This window comes from Rattus norvegicus, chromosome 1 (genome assembly GCF_036323735.1).
Source record: "Rattus norvegicus strain BN/NHsdMcwi chromosome 1, GRCr8, whole genome shotgun sequence".
Classification (NCBI taxonomy): domain Eukaryota; kingdom Metazoa; phylum Chordata; class Mammalia; order Rodentia; family Muridae; genus Rattus; species Rattus norvegicus.
In genome coordinates, this window is record NC_086019.1 from 114,997,005 (window position 1) to 115,017,503 (window position 20,499).

General features: G+C 36.8%; 1 protein-coding gene across 5 annotated transcripts in view; it reads left to right on the forward strand.

The window, feature by feature from the left end:
- Positions 1–20,499, forward strand: part of Luzp2 (leucine zipper protein 2) — a 386,349-nt gene that overhangs the window by 263,979 nt on the left and 101,871 nt on the right. For all 5 annotated transcript variants that reach the window (XM_039100987.2, XM_008759472.4, XM_063278593.1 and 2 more), the window contains 2 exons: positions 15,248–15,310; positions 20,241–20,303. In XM_039100987.2, coding sequence (XP_038956915.1) covers positions 15,248–15,310; positions 20,241–20,303 — 126 coding nt within the window. The remainder of the gene's footprint in view (positions 1–15,247; positions 15,311–20,240; positions 20,304–20,499) is intronic.

Consider the following 20,499-nt stretch of genomic DNA (forward strand, 5'->3'; position numbering starts at 1 on the left):
TTCTTGAATTCGGTTTGCCAGATTATTATTGAGTATGTTTACATCAATATTCATAAGGGAAGTTGGTCTGAAGTTCTCTTTCTTTTTCGGGTCTTTGTGTGGTTTAGACATACCTGTAATTGTGACTTCACAGAAGGAATTGGGTAGTGTTTCTTCTGTTTTTGTTTTGTGGAATAGTTTGAAATATATTGGTATTAGGTTTTCTTTGAAGGTCTGCTAGAATTCTGCACTAAAGTCATATGATCCTGTCCTTTTTTGGTTGGAAGGTTTTTGATAATTTCTATTTCCTTAGGAGTTATGAGACTGTTTAGTCAGTTTACCTGATCTTGATTTAAATTTGGTACATGGTATCAGTCTAGAAAATCATCCATTTCACCTAGATTTTCCAGTTTTGTAGAGTTTCTAGTAGGCTCTGATGATTTTTTTTTAATTTCCTCTGTTCTGTTTTTATGTCTCCCTTTTCATTTCTGATTTTGTTAATTTCGATACTGTCTCTGTGCCATTTAGGTAGTTTGGCTAAAAGTTTATCTATCTTGTTGATTTTCTCAAAAAACAAACAAAAAAAAAAAGCAAAAACAGAAACAAAAAACAGCCTGTGCTCTTGTGTTTTGTTTTGTTTGTTTTGTTTTGTTTTTTCCTTTGTACTGTACTCTTTGTTTCTAACTGGTTAATTTCAGCTCTGAGTTTGATTATTTCCTTCCTTCTACTCCTCTTGGGTGTTTTTGCTTCTTTTTGTTCTAGAGCATTTAGGTGTGCTGTCAAGCTGCTAGTATATGCTCTCTCCAGTTTCTTTGTGGAGGCACTCAGAGCTATGAGTTTTCCTCTAAGCACAGCTTTCATTGTGTCCTATAAGTTTGGGTATGTTGTGCCTTCATTTTCATTAAATTCTGAAAAGTCTAATTTCTTTCTTTATTTCTTCCTTGACCAAGTTATCATTGAGTAGAGCATTGTTCAACTTACATCTGTACATGGACTTTCTGTTATTTTTACTGTTATTGAAGACCAGCCTTAGTCTGTGGTGATCTGATAGAATCCATGGGATTATTCCAATCTTCTTGTATCTGTTGAGGTCTGTTTTGTGACTGATTGTATGGTCAGTTCTAGAGAAGGTACCATGAGGTGCTGAGGAGGAGGTGTATTCTTTTGTTTTAGGATGGAATGTTCTATAGATATCTGTTAAATCCATTTGGTTCATAACTTCTGTTAGTTTCACTGTGTCTCTGTTTGTTTTCTGTTTCAATGACCTGTCCATTGGTGAGAATGGGGTGTTAAAGTCTCTCACTATTATTGTGTGAGGTTCAATGTGTGTTTTCATGAGTTTCCTTTATGAATGTGTGTGCCCTTGCATTTGGCATATAGATGTTCAGGTTTGAGACTTCTTCTTTGTGCATTTTTCCTTTGATGAGTATGAAGTATCCTCTCCCATCTCATTTGATAACTTTTGGTTGGAAGTCTATTTTATTGGAAATTAGAATGTCAACTCCAGCTATTTTCTTGGGACCATTTGCTTGGAAAGCTTTTTTTCCAGCCTTTTACTCTGAAGTAGAGTCTGTCTTTGTCACTGAGGTATGTTTCTCGTATGTAGAAAAATGATGGGTCCTGCCTACATATCCAGTCTGTTAGCCTGTGTCTTTTTATTGGGGAATTGAGACCATTGATATTAAAGACATATCATTGTTATTTTCTGGTTTGGGGGTTGGTTTTTTTTTGTTTTTTTGTTTTTTTTTTTTTTTGCTGGAAGTAGTACTATGTATATATGATTGTCTTCTTTTGAGTTTGTTGGATATGTTTTGTTTCTTGTATTTACCTCATGACTTTAGCTTGTCCCTGGCACTCATATCTTTAGATAGTCCCTGGCTTCCCTATCTTTACAAGCTATTACCTCCCTTTGACATTTTCAATTGTTTTTCTAACTCCTAAATTCCTCTCAATACAGACCAGGTCCCCTGCCTCCATAGATTAGTTTAGGAAACATTGAGTTCCTCTGTGAGTTATGAAATCTTTGAAAGAAAAAGTTCTGCCAAAGCACCTTCCCACAATATTGGAGTGTGCAATACTACTATTTACTTTTTTATTTATGTTACAAAATATCTTAGAAGTCAATGTACAGAAGAAATGGTTTATTATCTCTTACAGTTTGTATCAGTACAGTTCTTCATGGAAAAAAAGCATGGTCATATTGCGTTTACAGTGAGGAAACAGAAAGCAATGAATGCTGGCTCATATTTTCTCTTTATGTCCCCCTATTTTATTCTCTCCCAAGCTCCAGCCCATGTAGTAATGTTGTCCACAATAAACATGGAGCATTCTTATTTACCTTAACCTCTCTACAGAGCTCTTCTAAGACAACCACAGAAGTATGTCTCCCAGGTGACTCTAAATCCATTCAAGTTATCAATAAACAGCAACTTCACACAGATCACAGATAGATAGAAACAATTCACAACATCAAAAGCAGAACTCTTTTGTAAAGGAAATGAATTATTACTAACAGAAGCAAAAAATTCTGTCTTCAAAAGATTTGCCTATATAAAAGGAAGAACAAGCAGGATGCACATGAAATATGATTGAGGTCAGTGACTTTTGCACTAACTCTGTATTCAAATGGGAGAATATTCAATGGGTCATTAGGTCTACAATGATAGTGCATGAAGGTTTAGATCTGACACCCAGAAGCCACTTGAGTTACATTCCTATTGATCCAGCAAGATGACTCTGCATTTCACAAGGTCAAGAACATGTTTGTGTCATAGAAAATGAAAATGTACTATGTGCTGACTCTGTGTTAGTTACTGAGTATAATTCACTTAGTAAATACATCAAAGCTTCAAAGTAGCTTGTGATAGTTCAATCATTCTATCAATTATAAAAGTCAGAGAGAAAGGCAGAGCATTTAAGATTTTTCTTAAGTTACGGGTTCTAAGAAGTAGGATTCTAATCTCAGTTTTACATTCGACGAAATAAGCCACTGTTTAATATTGCATTCATAATATTAGGAAGTGAGTTTCATGAGAGATTAAAGTAATTACTGTAACAGACAAGTATCTAATTAATGTACTCAATATATTGAAACTTGTTAATATATTTTCTTACAGCAAGCCTTTAAGACCTGAGCCTTTGTAAGATTCTCACCTGGCCAGAGTAGGTCTGAGGTATAGACTCTTCCGAAGATGACCTTGAAATTCCCATTGCTTCATACATGTATACATTGAGGGTATACACAAGAAAGCCAAATGTGTTTGACGCTAAAGCTAAATATCGTCACCTGGAAGCTCTCTTCTGATCTGAAATGAAACAAAGTTTTACATGCAACCCTATTCCTAAAGTAACTGCTCCAAGGAAACTTCGTGAAGTTCTAGAGGTTGTGGTATGTCTATAGCAGTTTAGAATTCAAGTTCATGAGGTTCCCGCACTGCTCTGGAGATGGTATAGCCAAGTGGTGCTAGCTTTAATTATATGTTATTGAATAAAATTGATGTCAGATTTACTTATTCAGTCTGAACAATTATAACTTTTAAAATAGCAATGAGTGTACACAAAGACAAAACCACACCATTATACTCAGAGGAGTGATTATTCGTGTAATTTTAATTGTTATAATTGTGTTTCTTCTAAGTACTTTTCTTGCCACATATTCCATTTTCTTTGAAAGAGAATGTTTTTTATTATATTCTAACCAACACATTTTAAGTACGTAGAGCTCTGGTTTTATATTTTGTATCCCATGTAGTTTAATTTGTGCTTTATTTTTCTTCGTTGTCAACTTAGGATAATTCTATAAGTCCCTGAAGTCACCTATTCTTTTCATGAGCTAGAATCATTTTTTTAAAAATATCCTGTATATATTTCTCATGGCTTACATGCAGTTGAGATCTTCTAGACATGAGTCAATTTACTCCAATTTATTTACCCATTTAATTTAAATCCAAAGGAACTTTTTTTATTTTTAATAAAAAAAAACTGGGCCAACTGTTTTTCTTTTGTCCTTACTTTGCAACTTTCCTGTGAGTAGGAGACCAGAAATTAAAAATTAATAATGTAAAAAACATCCAGATGACTTTACAAATACTAGTATATTAATATATACATGAATGTATATGTATTAACAAATACATGATGGATTTCTGAAATAAACTGGCTTAGGTCAAACCCTAGAATACCAAGGATTTCATAGGATTTCAATAAGGTATGGAACTGACACTTATGTTAATAAGTTGGAACTTAATCACTGATTCATCAGTGCGAGGAGAGGATGGGTCCCTGAGGATGCTAAGGATGTAAATAGATCATCAGAGGAGATATATCACCAGAGGGCTCCTCATCAGGTGTTCAGTTCCCTATAACTTTGGTCTAGAATGTTCCAAACTCTAAAACAATAAATGAAATCCATGTCTGTTATTTGTAAGCTGCCTTGACTATATCATTTTCTCCAACAGCCTGATCTGAGGCAGACACAGAATTTTTAAAATGTTGCCTCTGCCAGCCTTTGTGGAGCAAAGTGTCTGTGTTCGTATATCCATCCAAACCCCATGGCACCTACAGTGTGCAATATAAGCTTTCCATTTGCAACATGACATATTGGGAAAAAGCAAATCCATTTTGTATCCATTATAGAAAAGAAAAGCACTTAAGCAGAAAGAAATATGAGCCCAAGGAAGTCCATTAACATTGCCTCTGTACTACCAGATTTAAGAGGTTCTAAAAGAGAAGATACTTTCCATGGTGAGACACAGCAACATCTGGGTTTATTTTGGATAAAGCACTGCAGGTGTTTTTCCTTAGTTTAGATTTAATTGCACTTAGGAGAAATTAATGTACAACTCTGCACATTTTCAACATCCTGGCCACAGTGGTATATTTCATTTTAATTGAAAAAGGAATGTGATAAATACATTTACATACAGTTTTATTTGACAATATTAAGTTTGCTTAGCATCTAATTTTCATCATGAAAAGTCACTGAGGCCTCATCATTCCACTTTGTAATTAAATGCACAGATTCGTTGCCTTTCATTGGTTGACACCATCTTTGATTGTAGGTGATTCTTTCCATCAGACTCAAGCCTATTTTGTTAAGCACCACAGGATTTCCATATATTACATACAATCCCCACCCTATAATATCATGTGTAAACCATTTAATCATTATTATTAACTGTTTACTGTTTGATAGTATCTGGAAATATTTTCCAAATGGATAGTAATCTGCTGTTTTGCTGATATTGTTGTTGTTTTTAATCTAAATCTAGACAAGAGTTACTGTGCCTGTGGTCTTAGATCTGTTTTGCAAACCTAGAGATGCTATTCTTTTAAGCTACTTTGTGAGATCTGCTGAAAGATTACCATCAAAGATAAAATCCATATTTAAAGGATATGTTTATTAAAAAGATTTGCTTGCAGGGCTGGAAAGATGGTTCAGTGGTTTGTATACGGCGGTTTGTACATAGTTATTTATGACAGAGACCAAGGTTCGATTCACAGCATTCAGACAGTGACTAAAAACCCTCTGTAGGACAATGTCTAGATGATCAGACACCATTTTCTGGTCTCTGAGACACTGAATTCATGTGTTGCACCAATATACATGCAGACGATATACCCATAGACATGAAAATAATAATTTAAAAGATTTGCCAAATATGAAACTGCATTGTATTTGTACTTCTGCTTCAAGATAGAGGCAGCATGTGCTATTAAACACCATTGCTAAACAGTTCAGATATAAGTGCAAGGTGGATTGCCAAGAAGTGTAAGGATGGTTTTGTCTTTATGCCAGTTTATTTCTGAACCCAGTCAAGAGTAAATATTGAAATCAACAGTTCACAGGGTCTACCTTGTACTTCAGTACTTCAGTAGCTTCTGCCTGATCCCCTAGGAATGTCACTTTTTATTTACAGAATCATCAGATCAAGTTCATAATCTTTATAAAATTCATTAACACAGCTAACATTGTTGAGGACTTATATGATGCTGGTAAGTAAGGCTATGGTAGATACTTGCTTAAGAATCACAGCTTTTGAACTTAAAACACATACCAGGAACTGTCAGTGGTACAGATAAAATATGAACAATCCATGTTCCTAGGGATTAATAATAATTTGTGAGCACTAAATAACACATTTGCCCAAAATGGTTTCCATTTCTCAAGATATAAGAACATGTTTTTTTTACCTAGTTTATCAAATATTTATTTTATTACTTCCTTTAAATTCCCAAGAACCATTACAGAAACAAGGACTGTAGAAATGCTGTTTAGAAGGTCTGTATTGAAGATGCTCATCTGTGGTCAGATTAAGAAACAGGGCAGACCATACATATATAGCCACCCAATTAGACAAGATGGATGAAGCAAAGAAGTGCAGACCGACAGGAGCCGGATGTAGATCGCTCCTGAGAGACACAGCCAGAATACAGCAAATACAGAGGCGAATGCCAGCAGCAAACCACTGAACTGAGAATAGGACCCCCGTTGAAGGAATCAGAGAAAGAACTGGAAGAGCTTGAAGGGGCTCGAGACCCCATATGTACAACAATGCCCAGCAACCAGAGCTTCCAGGGACTAAGCCCCTACCCAAAGACTATACATGGACTGACCCTGGACTCTGACCTCATAGGTAGCAATGAATATCCTAGTAAGAGCACCAGTGGAAGGGGAAGCCCTGGGTCCTGCTAAGACTGAACCCCCAGTGAACTAGACTGGTGGGGGGAGGGCGACAATGGGGGGAGGGTTGGGAGGGGAACACCCATAAGGAAGGGGAGGGGGGAGGGGGATGTTTGCCCGGATACCGGGAAAGGGAATAACATTAGAAATGTATATAAGAAATACTCAAGTTAATAAAAAAGAAAAAAAAGAAACAGGGCAGACATGCCACTTGTGATGGAGCTTCACGTTTGCCCTTACATTACAGTCTTCATTAAGAATTCTCCTTCCCTCCCTCCACACACTCACAATCATTGTGGATTTACATCCATTGAAAATGAATGCTGGAGGATACTGTTTTTGGCACTGGAAGCTTTGAAATATCAGTCACTGATTCAACTTTAGTTAAAATGGATGAATAACAAAAACCACAGCAAAAAAGAAGAAAGAAACAAACAAAAGCAAACAAACCAACAAAAAAACCCACTACCCCCATACAAGTGTGTACAGACTATTCACAGCTTAACCCGTGTCGCTGTACATATGGACATTTTTCATTTGGATAATATTGGTTCTGAGAAATCCCAGTTAAATGCTAAATTCTATTAGAAAAACAATATATATCCTGGAAACAGACCATAATCCCACCATAGAATCATATGAAATGCTCATTGTCTTTTAGATTTAAGCTCACACATATAAGTTTTATCCATTTGAATTCAAAATATGGATACCATTATTTCTGCGTTTTTAGTTATCATTATATTACCATATTCAAAGGCTTACAAGTTGTGTCATTTCCATGTAATCTTCTATAAGTACATGAACATATATATATATATATATGTATATTTATACACATGTATGGACTGTCAATTTTTTCTAAAAATTTCAGAAAGAATTGTATATATTTTCTTATAATAAGGTTTCTCATATAAACAGTGTGAATATACATCCAGAAGGTGAGTCAGGGATTTAAATGCTCCTTTGTCAATGCCTATGCAATGAACCTTTGTCTCTCATCCATTTGCCTTTGTATGCATTGTTTTCCCTAATTAGGAAAGTAGGCAATTTGAGAACATTTAGGACACAATTCATGCTTCTATTACCAAGACCGAAAACAGAGTCTGAAAGACAAATGTCACTGTATAACTGAGAATGAATTCAACACTCAATATTGAAAACTTGAGCATAAAAAGCAAAAGAATACCTTTGTCTTGGCTGACCACTGCTGGGTTTGGGGCCTGCTCTGACATACTTGAAAGACTCAGTGATCATCCATGTGAAGAAACCTTTGACTGTTTCCCCTCTTTTGATTTGCTGATCTGCTTTATGTATTTCCTGGGTTTGATTGGTTGTAGTTAACCTCTTTAAGTTGGAGTTTTCCTTAATGCTTTCTGTAGGCTGGATTTGAAGGTAGCTATGTTTAAATTTGTCTTTATAATGGAATGTCTTATTTTCTTCATCTATGGTGATTGAAAACTTAGCTGTCTACAGTAGTCTGGCCTACCATCTATGGTCTCTTCAACTCTACAGGACACCCATCCAGTCTTCTGGGCTTTAGGTCTCCATTGAGAAGTCATGCGTAATGCCAATATATCTGCCTTTGTTTTGTTGGTAACTTAGTCTTTTTTCTCTTTCAGCTTTTAATAGTTTTTCTTTGTCCTGTATATTTAGTCTTTTGATTTTGTCACCAGGGAATTATTTGTTCTGGTTGAGACTAGTGTTCTGTATATTTCTTCTACTTTCATGGGCATCTTCTTTTGACTAGGGAATTTTTCTTCTATGATTTTATTGAGAATATTTACTGAGATTTGACCTGACTTTCTTCCCCTTCTTCTATTCTTATTATTTTTAAGTTTGATATTTTATAGTGTCCTGAGTTTCCTGAATATCTTGTGGCAGGATATTGTATTATAATATTTCTCTGCCCAAGGTATGCATTTCTTCTTTGTGAATTTAATGTCTGAGATTCTCTTTTCCACCTCTTGTATTCTGTTGGTAAGGCTTGTCTCTGAGTTTTCTGTTTGGGTTCCTAATTTTCTGTTCCAATTTTCCCTAGTTTATTTCCCTACTTTTTTTGTTTTTAGTTTTTGAACTGTTCAATTCATTTCTTTTCACAGACATTTTTAAGTATTTTATTCATTTCTTCTTTAAGAAACCCTATCTCATGAAGACTATTTCAAGGTGTTTTGTTTAGGGGGGGGTTCTTTCTTTGTTTTGTTGTTGTTTGTTTTGGGCCTTCAGCCATGTTGGAATATCCAGGGACTGCTGTGATAGGTTATTGGTCTCTAGTGAAGACATATTATCCTGACTGTTATTGATTGTGTTTTTACACTGGTGTCTTTGACTGGGAACATATAATTCTGTAATTCTGGGTACTGGTATCTATTCTTGTTGTTGTGTGGGTGTTTTGTTCCTTGGTTTCTTTTGCTCTCTCTGGTTTTAGGAAAGTTTGGTGGTGTCTAGTAGAAAATTCAGAACTCTAATAGGTGAGACCACTAGGGGTTCCAGGCAAAATGTGTTCCTGGGTATTAGAAGCTGAAACATAGGAATGGATTCTAGCTGGAGGGGGTGGTGATTTCTGCCAGGGCTGGGGGAATAAATGAGGCAGAAATGCAGGGGATCCCATAAGGATCTGCTTAGTCCTCTGGGAACAGAGAGAGATAGTGGAGAGAGGCCAGAGCAGAGGGTCTGCTATTATCTGTGATGAGACAAGGAAGTGACCGTGAAAAAATGGAAGGAAACATGATGATCTGCAGTGAGCCCTCATGCTTCCCTGTCAATGGAGTCCTGTGGCGCCCCATGGGTTGAACATTGGAGTTGGGGCAAAAAAAAAGTAAAGCAATATGTCTCGGGGATGGTTAAGAGGAAAAGAGTTGTGTGATCTAATGGAGATGGAGATGGGAGCATGTAGGATGTTCAGCGGGTGGTCTGCTGCAGAACAGGGGACTGAATTTGAAAGTAAATGGAACAGTGAAGATCTGCAGTTAATTGACATCTTCCCTAGATACCAATAATGAACACTTTTTATTATTTCACATATATTGTTTACTTAGCTGATAGAAATAGTAGAGATTGTTCAAACAGTATATTTGACTCAGTAATTTCAATTTTTTGTTCTTTGCTTCACTGCAAATTCTATATTTTATCTCCATTATTTGAATACTTTCCTCTGAACTTCCCTGCCCAATTGGCCTTGTTTTGCCCTGGAAGACATTCCTTCTAGACTTTGTCTCATACCTGCAGTTTTCCTGTAAGGTGAATCCATCTGGGTCAGAGTTTGTGCTTAATAAAGGAAGTACAGATCTGTATCCCAGCATGGTGGTGATGTTTTTCTTAGGTGGTCTTTTACTGTTGAAGGGAATATTGTCAGCCCAGATGAGAATATTTCATTTAAACTATATATGCATCTGTATACACAGACTTACATGTATAGGTTTTTAGGTAAATAGTTAATGCTGTGTTTTTAGAAAAGAATGAGGAGGCAGGAATATGTTTGGTGGGAGGCTACCACCTTGGTGTTAGGGAAGAGCGTGTCTCTGCAGGCTCATGCTGAGGCATCCCTTCTCCCTGATGTATTATCCACATGGCAGTATAGGATAGGATAGAGTTTATTCAGGGCATGGGGAGGAGAGTTGAGAGAGAGAGAGAGAGAGAGAGAGAGAGAGAGAGAGAGAGAGAGAGAGAGAAGAGGCCAGACATGAGCACTTGGAGAGGGGAGGAAAGGGGAGAGAGAAGATAGGGAGAAAAAACAAGAGGAGAGAGCAAAAGAGAAAGAGAGAGAGGAAGGGGCAAGTAGCACCTTTTATAGTGAGTCAGGCATACCTGACTGTTGCCAGGCAACTATGAGACAGACCCTAGATAAAATGCCAACAGTTAATAGTATGATTTTTTTCTTTTTTTAAATTGAATATATTTGTTTACATTTCAAATGTTATCCCCATTCCCCCACCCAACCACCTACCTCTTCCCACCACCCAGCCCTGACATTCCCTTACACTGTGGGGTCCAGCCTTGGCAGGACCAAGGGCTTCTCCTCCCATTGGTGCCCTACAAGGCCATCTTTTGCTGCATATGCAGCTGGAGCTATGGGTCTGTCCATGTGTACTCTTTGGGTAGTGGTTTAGACGCTGGGAGCTCTGGTGGGTTAGTATTCCTGTTCTTATGGGGTTACAAACCCTTTCAATTTCTGAAGACTTTTCAAACAGCCTTACTTTTATTTTACTCTCCTCCCTCGCTCCCTGTATCCCTATTTAAAGCCCTGCTTTTTTCATTGCCCAGACTATATCATTTGTACCCTGATGTATTCCTCTTTATTGCTTTCCTGTTTCCCTACATGGTAATGTTTCCTTTTTACTTTCTTCATTTCTGTAGTTAGTCCAGAATCAAAACAAATACCTTGTAGGTTCTCTCTCTCTCTCTCTCTCTCTCTCTCTCTCTCTCTCTCTCTCTCTCTCTGTCTCTCTCTCCTTCTCTGTCCATTTCTCCCTATCTCCCCCTCTCTCTCCTCATTCCTCTCATTCTCTCTCTCCTTACCTTTTTGTACAAGCAGTTGGAATAAAGGATGCTCTCACCATGTGTACGCAGAAATTTTCATAAACACTAACAGAAAATGAAATGAGTGTAGACAAGGGGTACACAGTAGCAGCTCGTACTCTTAAGACGACTGGCCTACTTAGGCTGTCTGGAATAGGAAGTGACAACCTAACTTGACTATAGCAGAAAAACCAGTAGCTAACATTAAACTAAATGGAGAGAAACTTGAAGCAATCCCACTAAAACCAGGGACTGCACAAGGCTTCCCACTCTCTCCCTACTTATTCAATATAGTTCTCGAAGTCCTAGGCAGAGCAATCAGACACAAAAGGATGTCAAAAGGATACAAATTGGAAAGGAATACGTCAAAATATCAATATTTGCAGATGATATGATAGTATACTTAAGTGACTCCAAAAGTTCCACCAGAGAATTACTAAGCCTGATAAACAATTTCAGCAAAGTGGCTGGGTATAAAATAAACTCAAATCAGTAGCCTTCCTCTACACAAAAGAGAAACAAGCCAAGAAAGAAATTAGGGAAACGACACCCTTCATAATAGACCCAAAGAATATAAAGTACCTCGGTGTGACTTTAACCAAGCAAGTAAAAGATCTATACAATAAGAACTTCAAGCCTCTGAAGAAAGAAATCGAAGAAGATCTCAGAAGATGGAGAGATCTCCCATGCTCATGGATTGGCAGGTTAATATATTAAAATGGTCATTTTACCAAAAGCAATCTACAAATTCAATGCAATCCCCATCAAAACTTGAATCCAATTCTTCATAGACATAGAAAGAACAATTTGTAAATTCATTTGGAATAAAAAACTCAGGACAGTTTAAACTATTCTCAACAATACAAGTACTTCTAGAGGAATCACCATCCCTAAACTCAAGAAGTATTACAGAGCAATAGTGATAAAAAAAAAAACTGTATGGTATTGGTACAGAGACAAGCAGATAGATCAGTGGAATAGAATTGAAGACCCAGAAATGAACTCACACACCTATGGTCACTTGATTTTTGACAAAGGATCCAAACCATCCAATGGAAATAAGATAACATTTTCAACAAATGGTGCTGGTTCAACTGGAGGTCAGCATGTAAAAGAATGCAAATCGATCCATTCTTATCACCCTGTACAAAGCAAGACCAAGTGGATTAAGGACCTCCACATTAAACCAGACAAACTCAAACCAATGGAATAAAAAGTGGGGAAAAGTTTTGAACACATGGACACTGGAGATATTTTCCTAAACAGAGCACCAATGACTTATGCTCTAAGATCAAGAATCGACAAATGGGATCTCATAAAGCTGCAAAGCTTATATAAGGCAAAGAACACAGTCATTAGGACAAAATGGAAACCAATAGATTGGGGAAACATCTTTACCAATCCTACATCCAAAGTGTACGAAGAACTCATGAAGTTAGACTCCAGAGAGCCAAATAACCCTATTAAAAATGGGGTACAGAGCTAAACAAAGAATTCACAGCTAAGGAATATCAAATGACTGAGAAGCACCTAAAGAAATGTTCAACATCCTTAGTCATCAGGGAAATACAAATCAAAACAACCCTGAGATTCTACCTCACACTGGTCAGAATGGCTAAGATCAAAAACTCAGATGACAGCAGATGCTGGCAAGGATGTGGAGAAAGAGGAACATTCCTCCATTGTTGGTGGAATTGAAAACTGGTACAACCTCTCTGGAAATCAGTCTAGAGGTTCCTCAGAAAATTGGACATTCCACTACCTGAGGACCCAGCTATACCACTCCTGGGCATATACCCAAAAGATGTTCCAACATACAACAAAGACACACGCTCCACCATGTTCATAGCAGACTTATTTATAATAGCCAGAAGCTGGAAAGAACCCAGATGCCCTTCAACAGAGGAATGGATACAGAAAATGTGGTACATCTATATAATGGAGTACTATTCAGTTATCAAAAACAATGACTTCATGAAATTCATAGGCAAATGGATAGAACTAGAAAGTATCATCCTGAGTGAGGTAACACAATCACAGAAAAACACACTTGATTAGTGGTTATTAGCCCAAGTGCTCGAATTACCCAAGATGCACAGACCACATGAATCTCAAGGTTGACCAAAATGCAGATGCTTCACTCTTTTAAAAGGGGAACAAAAATATCTATAGGAGGGAATAGGGAGGCAAAGTTTGGAGCAGAGACTGAAGGATCGGCCATTCAGAGCCTGCCCCATATGTGGCATGCATATATATATATCTCCACCAAAACTAGATAAGATGGGTGAAGCTAAGAAGTGCAGGCTGACAGGAACCAGATAGAGATCTCTCCTGAGAAACACAGCCAGAACATGTCAAATACAGAGGCGAATGCTAGCAGCAAGCCACTGAACTGAGACCAGGACCCTCACTGGAGGAATTAGAGAAATGTCTGAAGGAGCTGAGGGGATAGTGACCCCATAGGAACAACAATGCCAACCAACTAGAACTTCCGGGGACTAAGCCACTACCCAAAGACTATACATGTACTGACCCTGGGCTCCAACTTCATATGTAGCAGTGAATAGCATTGTTGGGGCACCAGTGGAAGGGGAAGCCCTTGGTCCTGCCAGGGTTAGACTCCCAGTGTAGGGTATTGTTGGGGGGGCAGTAATTGGGGGTGGATGGGGAGGGGAACACCCATATAGAAGGGGAGGGGTAGGGATTAGGGGGCTGATGGACAGGAAACCGGGTAAGGGAATAATAATTGAAATGTAAATAAGAAATACTCAATTTAATAAAAAATGGAAGGAAAAAGAAAGACATTTTAGAGAAGAATTGTCATAGATCATATCTCCACATAGAATAAACATTGTGCTTTCTTCCTGAAAAAAAAAAAGAAAGAAATGCTCTTTAAGGAAGAATAAAAACTCAAATAAACATGTTAGGTTCTCTGTACTTTGAAAACTGCAGTGTTTACAGTTTCTAATCTCTGTGAGATTTTCAATTGAAAACAATGGGACTCTTGTCTTATATTTTGGATTTTGTTCTGAGGAGTGAGAAGGTAAGAACATGAGAGCGAAACTAAAACTGGCTTTTTAATGAACTGCCAAATGGAGCCTCAAAGGAAGAGAGACAATAAGAATACATTTTAGGGATCGAAGTAATAATATTTCATTTTTGTGTAAATTTCTCTGTACTTTTCATATGGAGGTGGATGGTTGTGAGGCTTACATCTCAGTGGTACAGCAGCCCACTAGCCCCAGCCTGCACACAATCAACATCACAACCTTGACCCACAACTCTGGTTGTTCTCCTATGGTCAGGAAGAGTCAGAGAAACAAATATTTACTTACCAGTGCCTGCCAATGTTAGAAGATTTATGAGGTTAACAGATTACTCATTTCTGAGGTCTGGAATCAGAACTAGCTTTTAAACATGAAGAAACTTTGTATATGAAGTCTATCCATAAGTTATGAGATTCTAAAACTGGTCTTCGGTGGTAACACAGATGCTCTGTTGAGTATGTGGCTTTATTTTAATGAAGAATAAGATGTTCCTCGTGCAGGTTCCATGGGAGAGATGCTTGCAGAAGGTACCATGGAGTGCTGACATAAAGCAGAGATTATTTTATAAAACTACATGTAAAAATAAAGAAACCTAAGTACAGAGAAAGGTTTTATTTTTTCTTTATATTTTCATGTGTGCCCACTGAGTGTGTGCATGTGTGTCTGCATGTGTCATGGTATGCCTGTGGAGATCAGAAGACCACTTACGGGAGTGAGTTTTCTTCTGCCATCATGTGAGTCTTCTGATCAATTTTCAGTCGTCACACTGAGTGGCAAGTGCCTTGACCTACTTGAACATATCATTTACCAAGGTTTTATTGTTTTGAGTGACTCTCCTAATATTAATTCATGAACTTTTTAATTGACAAATGGTTTTAGAATGAATGATAAACTCCTACAAATTCTTTAGATAACACATTTCTTTAATCTGTGAGCCAAACGTAGAATGATATGGCATAATTTATTGAGTGTTCTTAATAACTGACCACTTTTTGTGTAAAATTCTCTTTCTTTTCCTCAGAATAAAAGTTTGAAAAACAAATTGTTGTCAGGAAGCAAGCTGTGTGGGATTCATGCAGAAGAGGTGAGTAAATATGATCTTTTCGTAAGTTTAATGACTTGATATTAAATCAAATCTTGCATAATCAAAAGATCTAATAGCTTTTACTCTAACACAAATGAAAACTTTGAATAGAAAGTAATTTGCATTGTATTTTTATGTGTATCTAATTATTCTAGCACTGGTCAAATGAAAAATTAAAAGTATATTCGATGATATGTTCATAAGATGCTTTTCTAACTACTAGCTCACTTGTATGAATCAAATCTCCCCAGTAGAAAATTGCTAGATGCCCAGTGAATTATCCTTTTGCTTTGTGACATCTACCAAAAAATTTCTGGGGTTAATTTTACCTTACCTAACAAATACACCTGTTTGTTTGTTTGTTTGTTTGTTTGATGGTTTGTTTTTCGTTGCAGCAAGATTTTCTCAGGTATTACTCAAGGAGTTGGCAAACATTATTAATAATACATATCTAACCACAGTAGTCAGATTTATCTAGTTCTGACCTGATCCTAAGAGTAATATAGAACCATAATGTGTAGGGACTATTAAAGACAGGAGTAGAGTAATACTGAAGTTTACAAACCAGTATAATGCAAAGAGAAGAGAAGAGACTCCCTGTGTCCCATGATTACTTAGTAAGCATGCATAGACAAATTGCACATGAACAATCCCATAAATAATAAGGAACAGACATGAAAACTTTTCTATTCTAGGAAGACCTGATGCCTGTGAAGGAAGGAAGCTTACTAAGATAGGCTGAAAACTGCTCAAACAGATCTATCATTGTCTAACTGTAATATTACCTCACTTCCCTTTTGTCCCGAATCCATTCCTGTCACATTTCTATAGATGTAAAAGGAGAATTTTCTTGGTAGCAAGAAATGCTGTCATGAGTTCTTCAGTAAAGAAAAAAAATACAATTTCCCTCATTCTTTGTCAAATCAAGTTCACATATTAGGCAATTCCAAGACTTCAAGACGTATTCTAAGAAAAAGTCATTATGAAAAAACATTATAACTCAGTTTACATGTGATACAATCCTTTGGAGAAACAGTTTCCAACAATATATGCCATTGGGTGGAAAGCTTTAAGACATAGAAAGCAAATGTTGATTCTTCCTGAGCAGAAAAATAAAACTGAGTAGTTTGTAGATCCAATCCAGGGAAGCATTTTATTTCATTACATTTTGCTTAATATGAACAGAAATAAGCACGACCTTGTTCATAATGTTAGGATTGTTAAAATGCGACAAATGTGGTATAGTCAGTGGGGTGATGTTGTGAATACAAAGGGTCTAAGATACATGGGATGCAGACATCTTTAATACCAGCATTTGGGCTATAGAGTCAGGAAGATCAAAGGTTCAAAGTCATTCTCAGCTAGGATAGTGATTTTGATGGATACCTGAGCTATGCATGACTATCTCAAGAAACACAGAAATAAAATATATCCTGGCAAAAGCTACATTATAAGACAATGAGTAGTTTACCAGGATTCCCACAAAATTCACATACATGAGGAAGGGATCACTAGAGACATCGCTGATGTTTAGAAAATTAATTAGTAAAATTAAATAGTCCCTACATTTATAGTTTACTCTCTTCATTCAAGAATGTTTATATTTTCCCTCAGCTCAGTGAAAATTAAATCTCATTTGTTCAATGCTATGTTCCTCATGTTATTTCCTTAATGTTTGAAATGCAGTAAGTTCACATAATTTATTCATTTTTACCGTAGCTTGTTAAATATTTATAGAACAATATTAGAGCTTAATATTCCGGGTAACAAGGGAAATGTTTACACTGTCACAACAGTATTTTACCAAACAATATGTGCAAAATTTTGTTATTTGATTCATCATTATTATTCAAAAGAAAACGACAGTCCTCTCTGCTGGAGAGAAGCTGAAAGGAGCTCATCTTCTGAGTCGCTGACTCTCAACTCTATATTGGCGCAGGAGCAAAATGCACTGTGATTTTGCATAGAAGAACATTCCTGGAGAGATGTGAACGGATGTGTACTCACTGCACATAGGGCACTAGAAGCAGAATGAATAAAAGCATTCACTGTATAAAAACATCACTAAATCCTCACCACAGCCTAGGCAACAACTTGAGAAAGCTGTATCTCTGGCCATGGTGCACGATTGGAGACAGCTTAGTGAGTTACAGATCCCATCTACCCAGCAATTAACACCGTTTATATGACTTTGCTGAAGCTGCCAGAAGTCTTCTGAATCCCTGGGCTTCCTGAGCCTGCTGAAAAATCATTAGCTTTCCACGTCTTCAGAGCCTCCCTCCTCCCTCTAAAAGCGAATGACTCAATTCGGAGAAAATAGTTATACAACAAACATTATAAACAGAAAATACTATCAACACCATCTGCCATCACCAGCACTATTATTTCTTAAAAGGAAAGTTATTTGAACATAAATTTGTAAGATAGAATCTCAGACTAGACACTTGTCTCCTAAATGAGACTAAGGAGCTAAAATGTTCCTTCATGGCTGCCTACAACCTCACCGTCATTTTCTTCTAGTTGTCATTATCATTATTCCCAGCTTTAATTAGGTCATGCACATGCAGATTCCATGATCTTCATGATCTGAAATTTAATATTGCATTTATAATTATCTACGTAGTAAATGTAAAATTATTGTGATCCCAAATGTTCTATCATTTGTTAAAGGCTTCTCTCTTTTGATAATTTTAACTTACCTAAATATGGCTGACAAGCTAAAGCAGCATATTATACGGGTTCAAATTAGCATGCATTCCATAATAGATCTGTTCCTTCAGATGTATTTGTTTTTGTATAGTCTTTGTAAAAACCTCTGAGAGGAGTTGGCTTATTCGTGTACTGATAATTAGGTCTGGACTGTGAGATGCAGATGACATGGGAGTATGAACAATTCCTGTTATCTTCCTGATAGCAAAGTCCAAGAAAACTACCATGATGTAGTTACTAAATGTAGAAAAATGGAAATCTCGATTTAATTCTAGTTTTATATACTAAAAGAGCTATCAAAGCATTTTAAATATTGATGGTTATAATGAAAAGTTTAAATCATACTGTACACCTTCCTTGTATAATAGGTTGTAAATGGATATCACAGATGAATAAAATTAGTCCTTTGTCCTTCCTGAGAAGTAAAGCACTAATTATCAGGAAGAGAGAAGATGGCCTTGGACAGGTCATACAATACATACTATGTGCAGTAGTGATCGGCCAATCCCCACCCACGCTTATCAACATTATGTGAGAGAAAGTCTGTTTCCCTGGGAGATTCTTTGGCTATTCAAGAGTCCTGAGTACCAGGCTGGGACAGGATTGTCCTTTACTAAATGAGTGACACAAGTACTTACAGCCATGTCAATCAGAATCATCATAGAAAAGAAATTAGTCTGAATTAGTACTTATTATTTTGGAACACTTGGGAAGCTTTGAAGGAGAATGGTTAGAGGAAGTATTAATTCCAAAGTAAAAGAGTAAGTTCCAGGGGTTGAAGGGTCACATATAATTTTTTTTATTAATAGCCACTGACAACCCTATGTCTTCACTCTTAATTTTTGGTCTTCTCAACATAAGGCATTGCACACTCACTGCCCCTATCAAAAAAGGCTAACTTTTGATATGCATGAGATACATTTATAAACAGACAAACAAACAAAATAACATTGGTTGGCCTTGTTAGCAACTTCTTTTTTAAGAAATATTCTTGTAATTTACATATAATCTATTTTCATCACTCCCTTTTTCCTCTCATCCCTCATGTTCCTCCCATGCTACTGATCTCTGCTCCCTCTCCAGTTCACAACCTATGCTTTTAATCACTATGTTACATATGCATATAAAATACATAAATACAATCTTTTGGGCCTGCTGAGTGTTGTCTGTAGGTATATGTTTCTAGGGCTGACCACTTAGTATTGGATAACCAATCTGAATACTTATCCCTGGGAAAGACTAATTTTTCCCTTCCTGGAATTTGGTTGGGCCAGGGTTTAAAGGACTTTGTTTATGCTATCACAGTTGCAGTGAATTCATAAGTAAAGCTGTCCTGAACCACTTCACAAATTTTTCTGTAATTTCAGATCATACAGCATGCTAATCTTCACATTATTGTGATTTTAGGATGCGTGTTAAAGAAGCGAACACCTACTATTCTTTCTTAAGTTTTATACATTTGCTCAAGCTCGTGTGTATATGTTCATGTGTGTATATGCCCATGTGAACATTTCTCCCCAGTGAAGTATGAGGATGCATTATTTCAATAGTAGAAACTCAGGAAACACATTAAATATTGGTAACTGCATCTTTCCTGAAAGGCTGAGGATACAAAGTTTTCTTCTTTGGTTTAGAGATAAATTACCATGATACAGATAAATGCATGTAGCAATAGGCTACTAGGGGCAACTAAGTTTAGCATTTTTATATTTATAATGACCCTGCAAAATGTGTGTATCTCTGCAGCCCCCTTCACCCTTGAATCATAGAATTTGCCATTCTGTGTATTTGTTTGCTGGTCTCAATTGGAAATACAGAGAATTAAAACCTGACCATCTATTTACACTTACCCACCACTGATCTTAAAAAGTAATTAAATAAGAACAGAGACAACTGCATTTATACATCACTCATGCATTTGCCACTTAAAATTTTGTATGTTTGGTGTAGAGTAGAAGAAGACAGAATGCTTATCTAAATAACACCTTTGTAAACATATACATTTTTTAGCAGACCATGAATTGTGCTTCCTGATCCAGATGTCTGCATGGCTGATGTCAAAGCTAAGTTTAGTCTTCTCTGTTGATTATCCAAATTACAGAATTCCATTTGACTAGGCTGAAACATTTATTTCTGTGCAGTGTAAAAAACTTCAAAACTTCACTTAAGGACTGAAAATACAAGTGATCATAGGCACTAATGTATATCTCTACTTTTACAGTCCAAAAAAATCCAAGCACAGCTGAAAGAGCTCCGTTACGGGAAGAAAGACTTGTTATTTAAGGTAAGCATCTTTCCTGCTTCCGCTCCAAAATGCTAGCCCAACAACACCTAAGCTGCCAAAAATATTACTTGAACTAATTGTAGTTGCTAGACTTTGTAATGAAGAATTGCTCTTGGCTGACTTTGGATTCCCTCTATTTTCTTACCTCTTAGTTAAAGAATATAGGTCCATTGGTTGTCAGAGGCAGATTTGATTC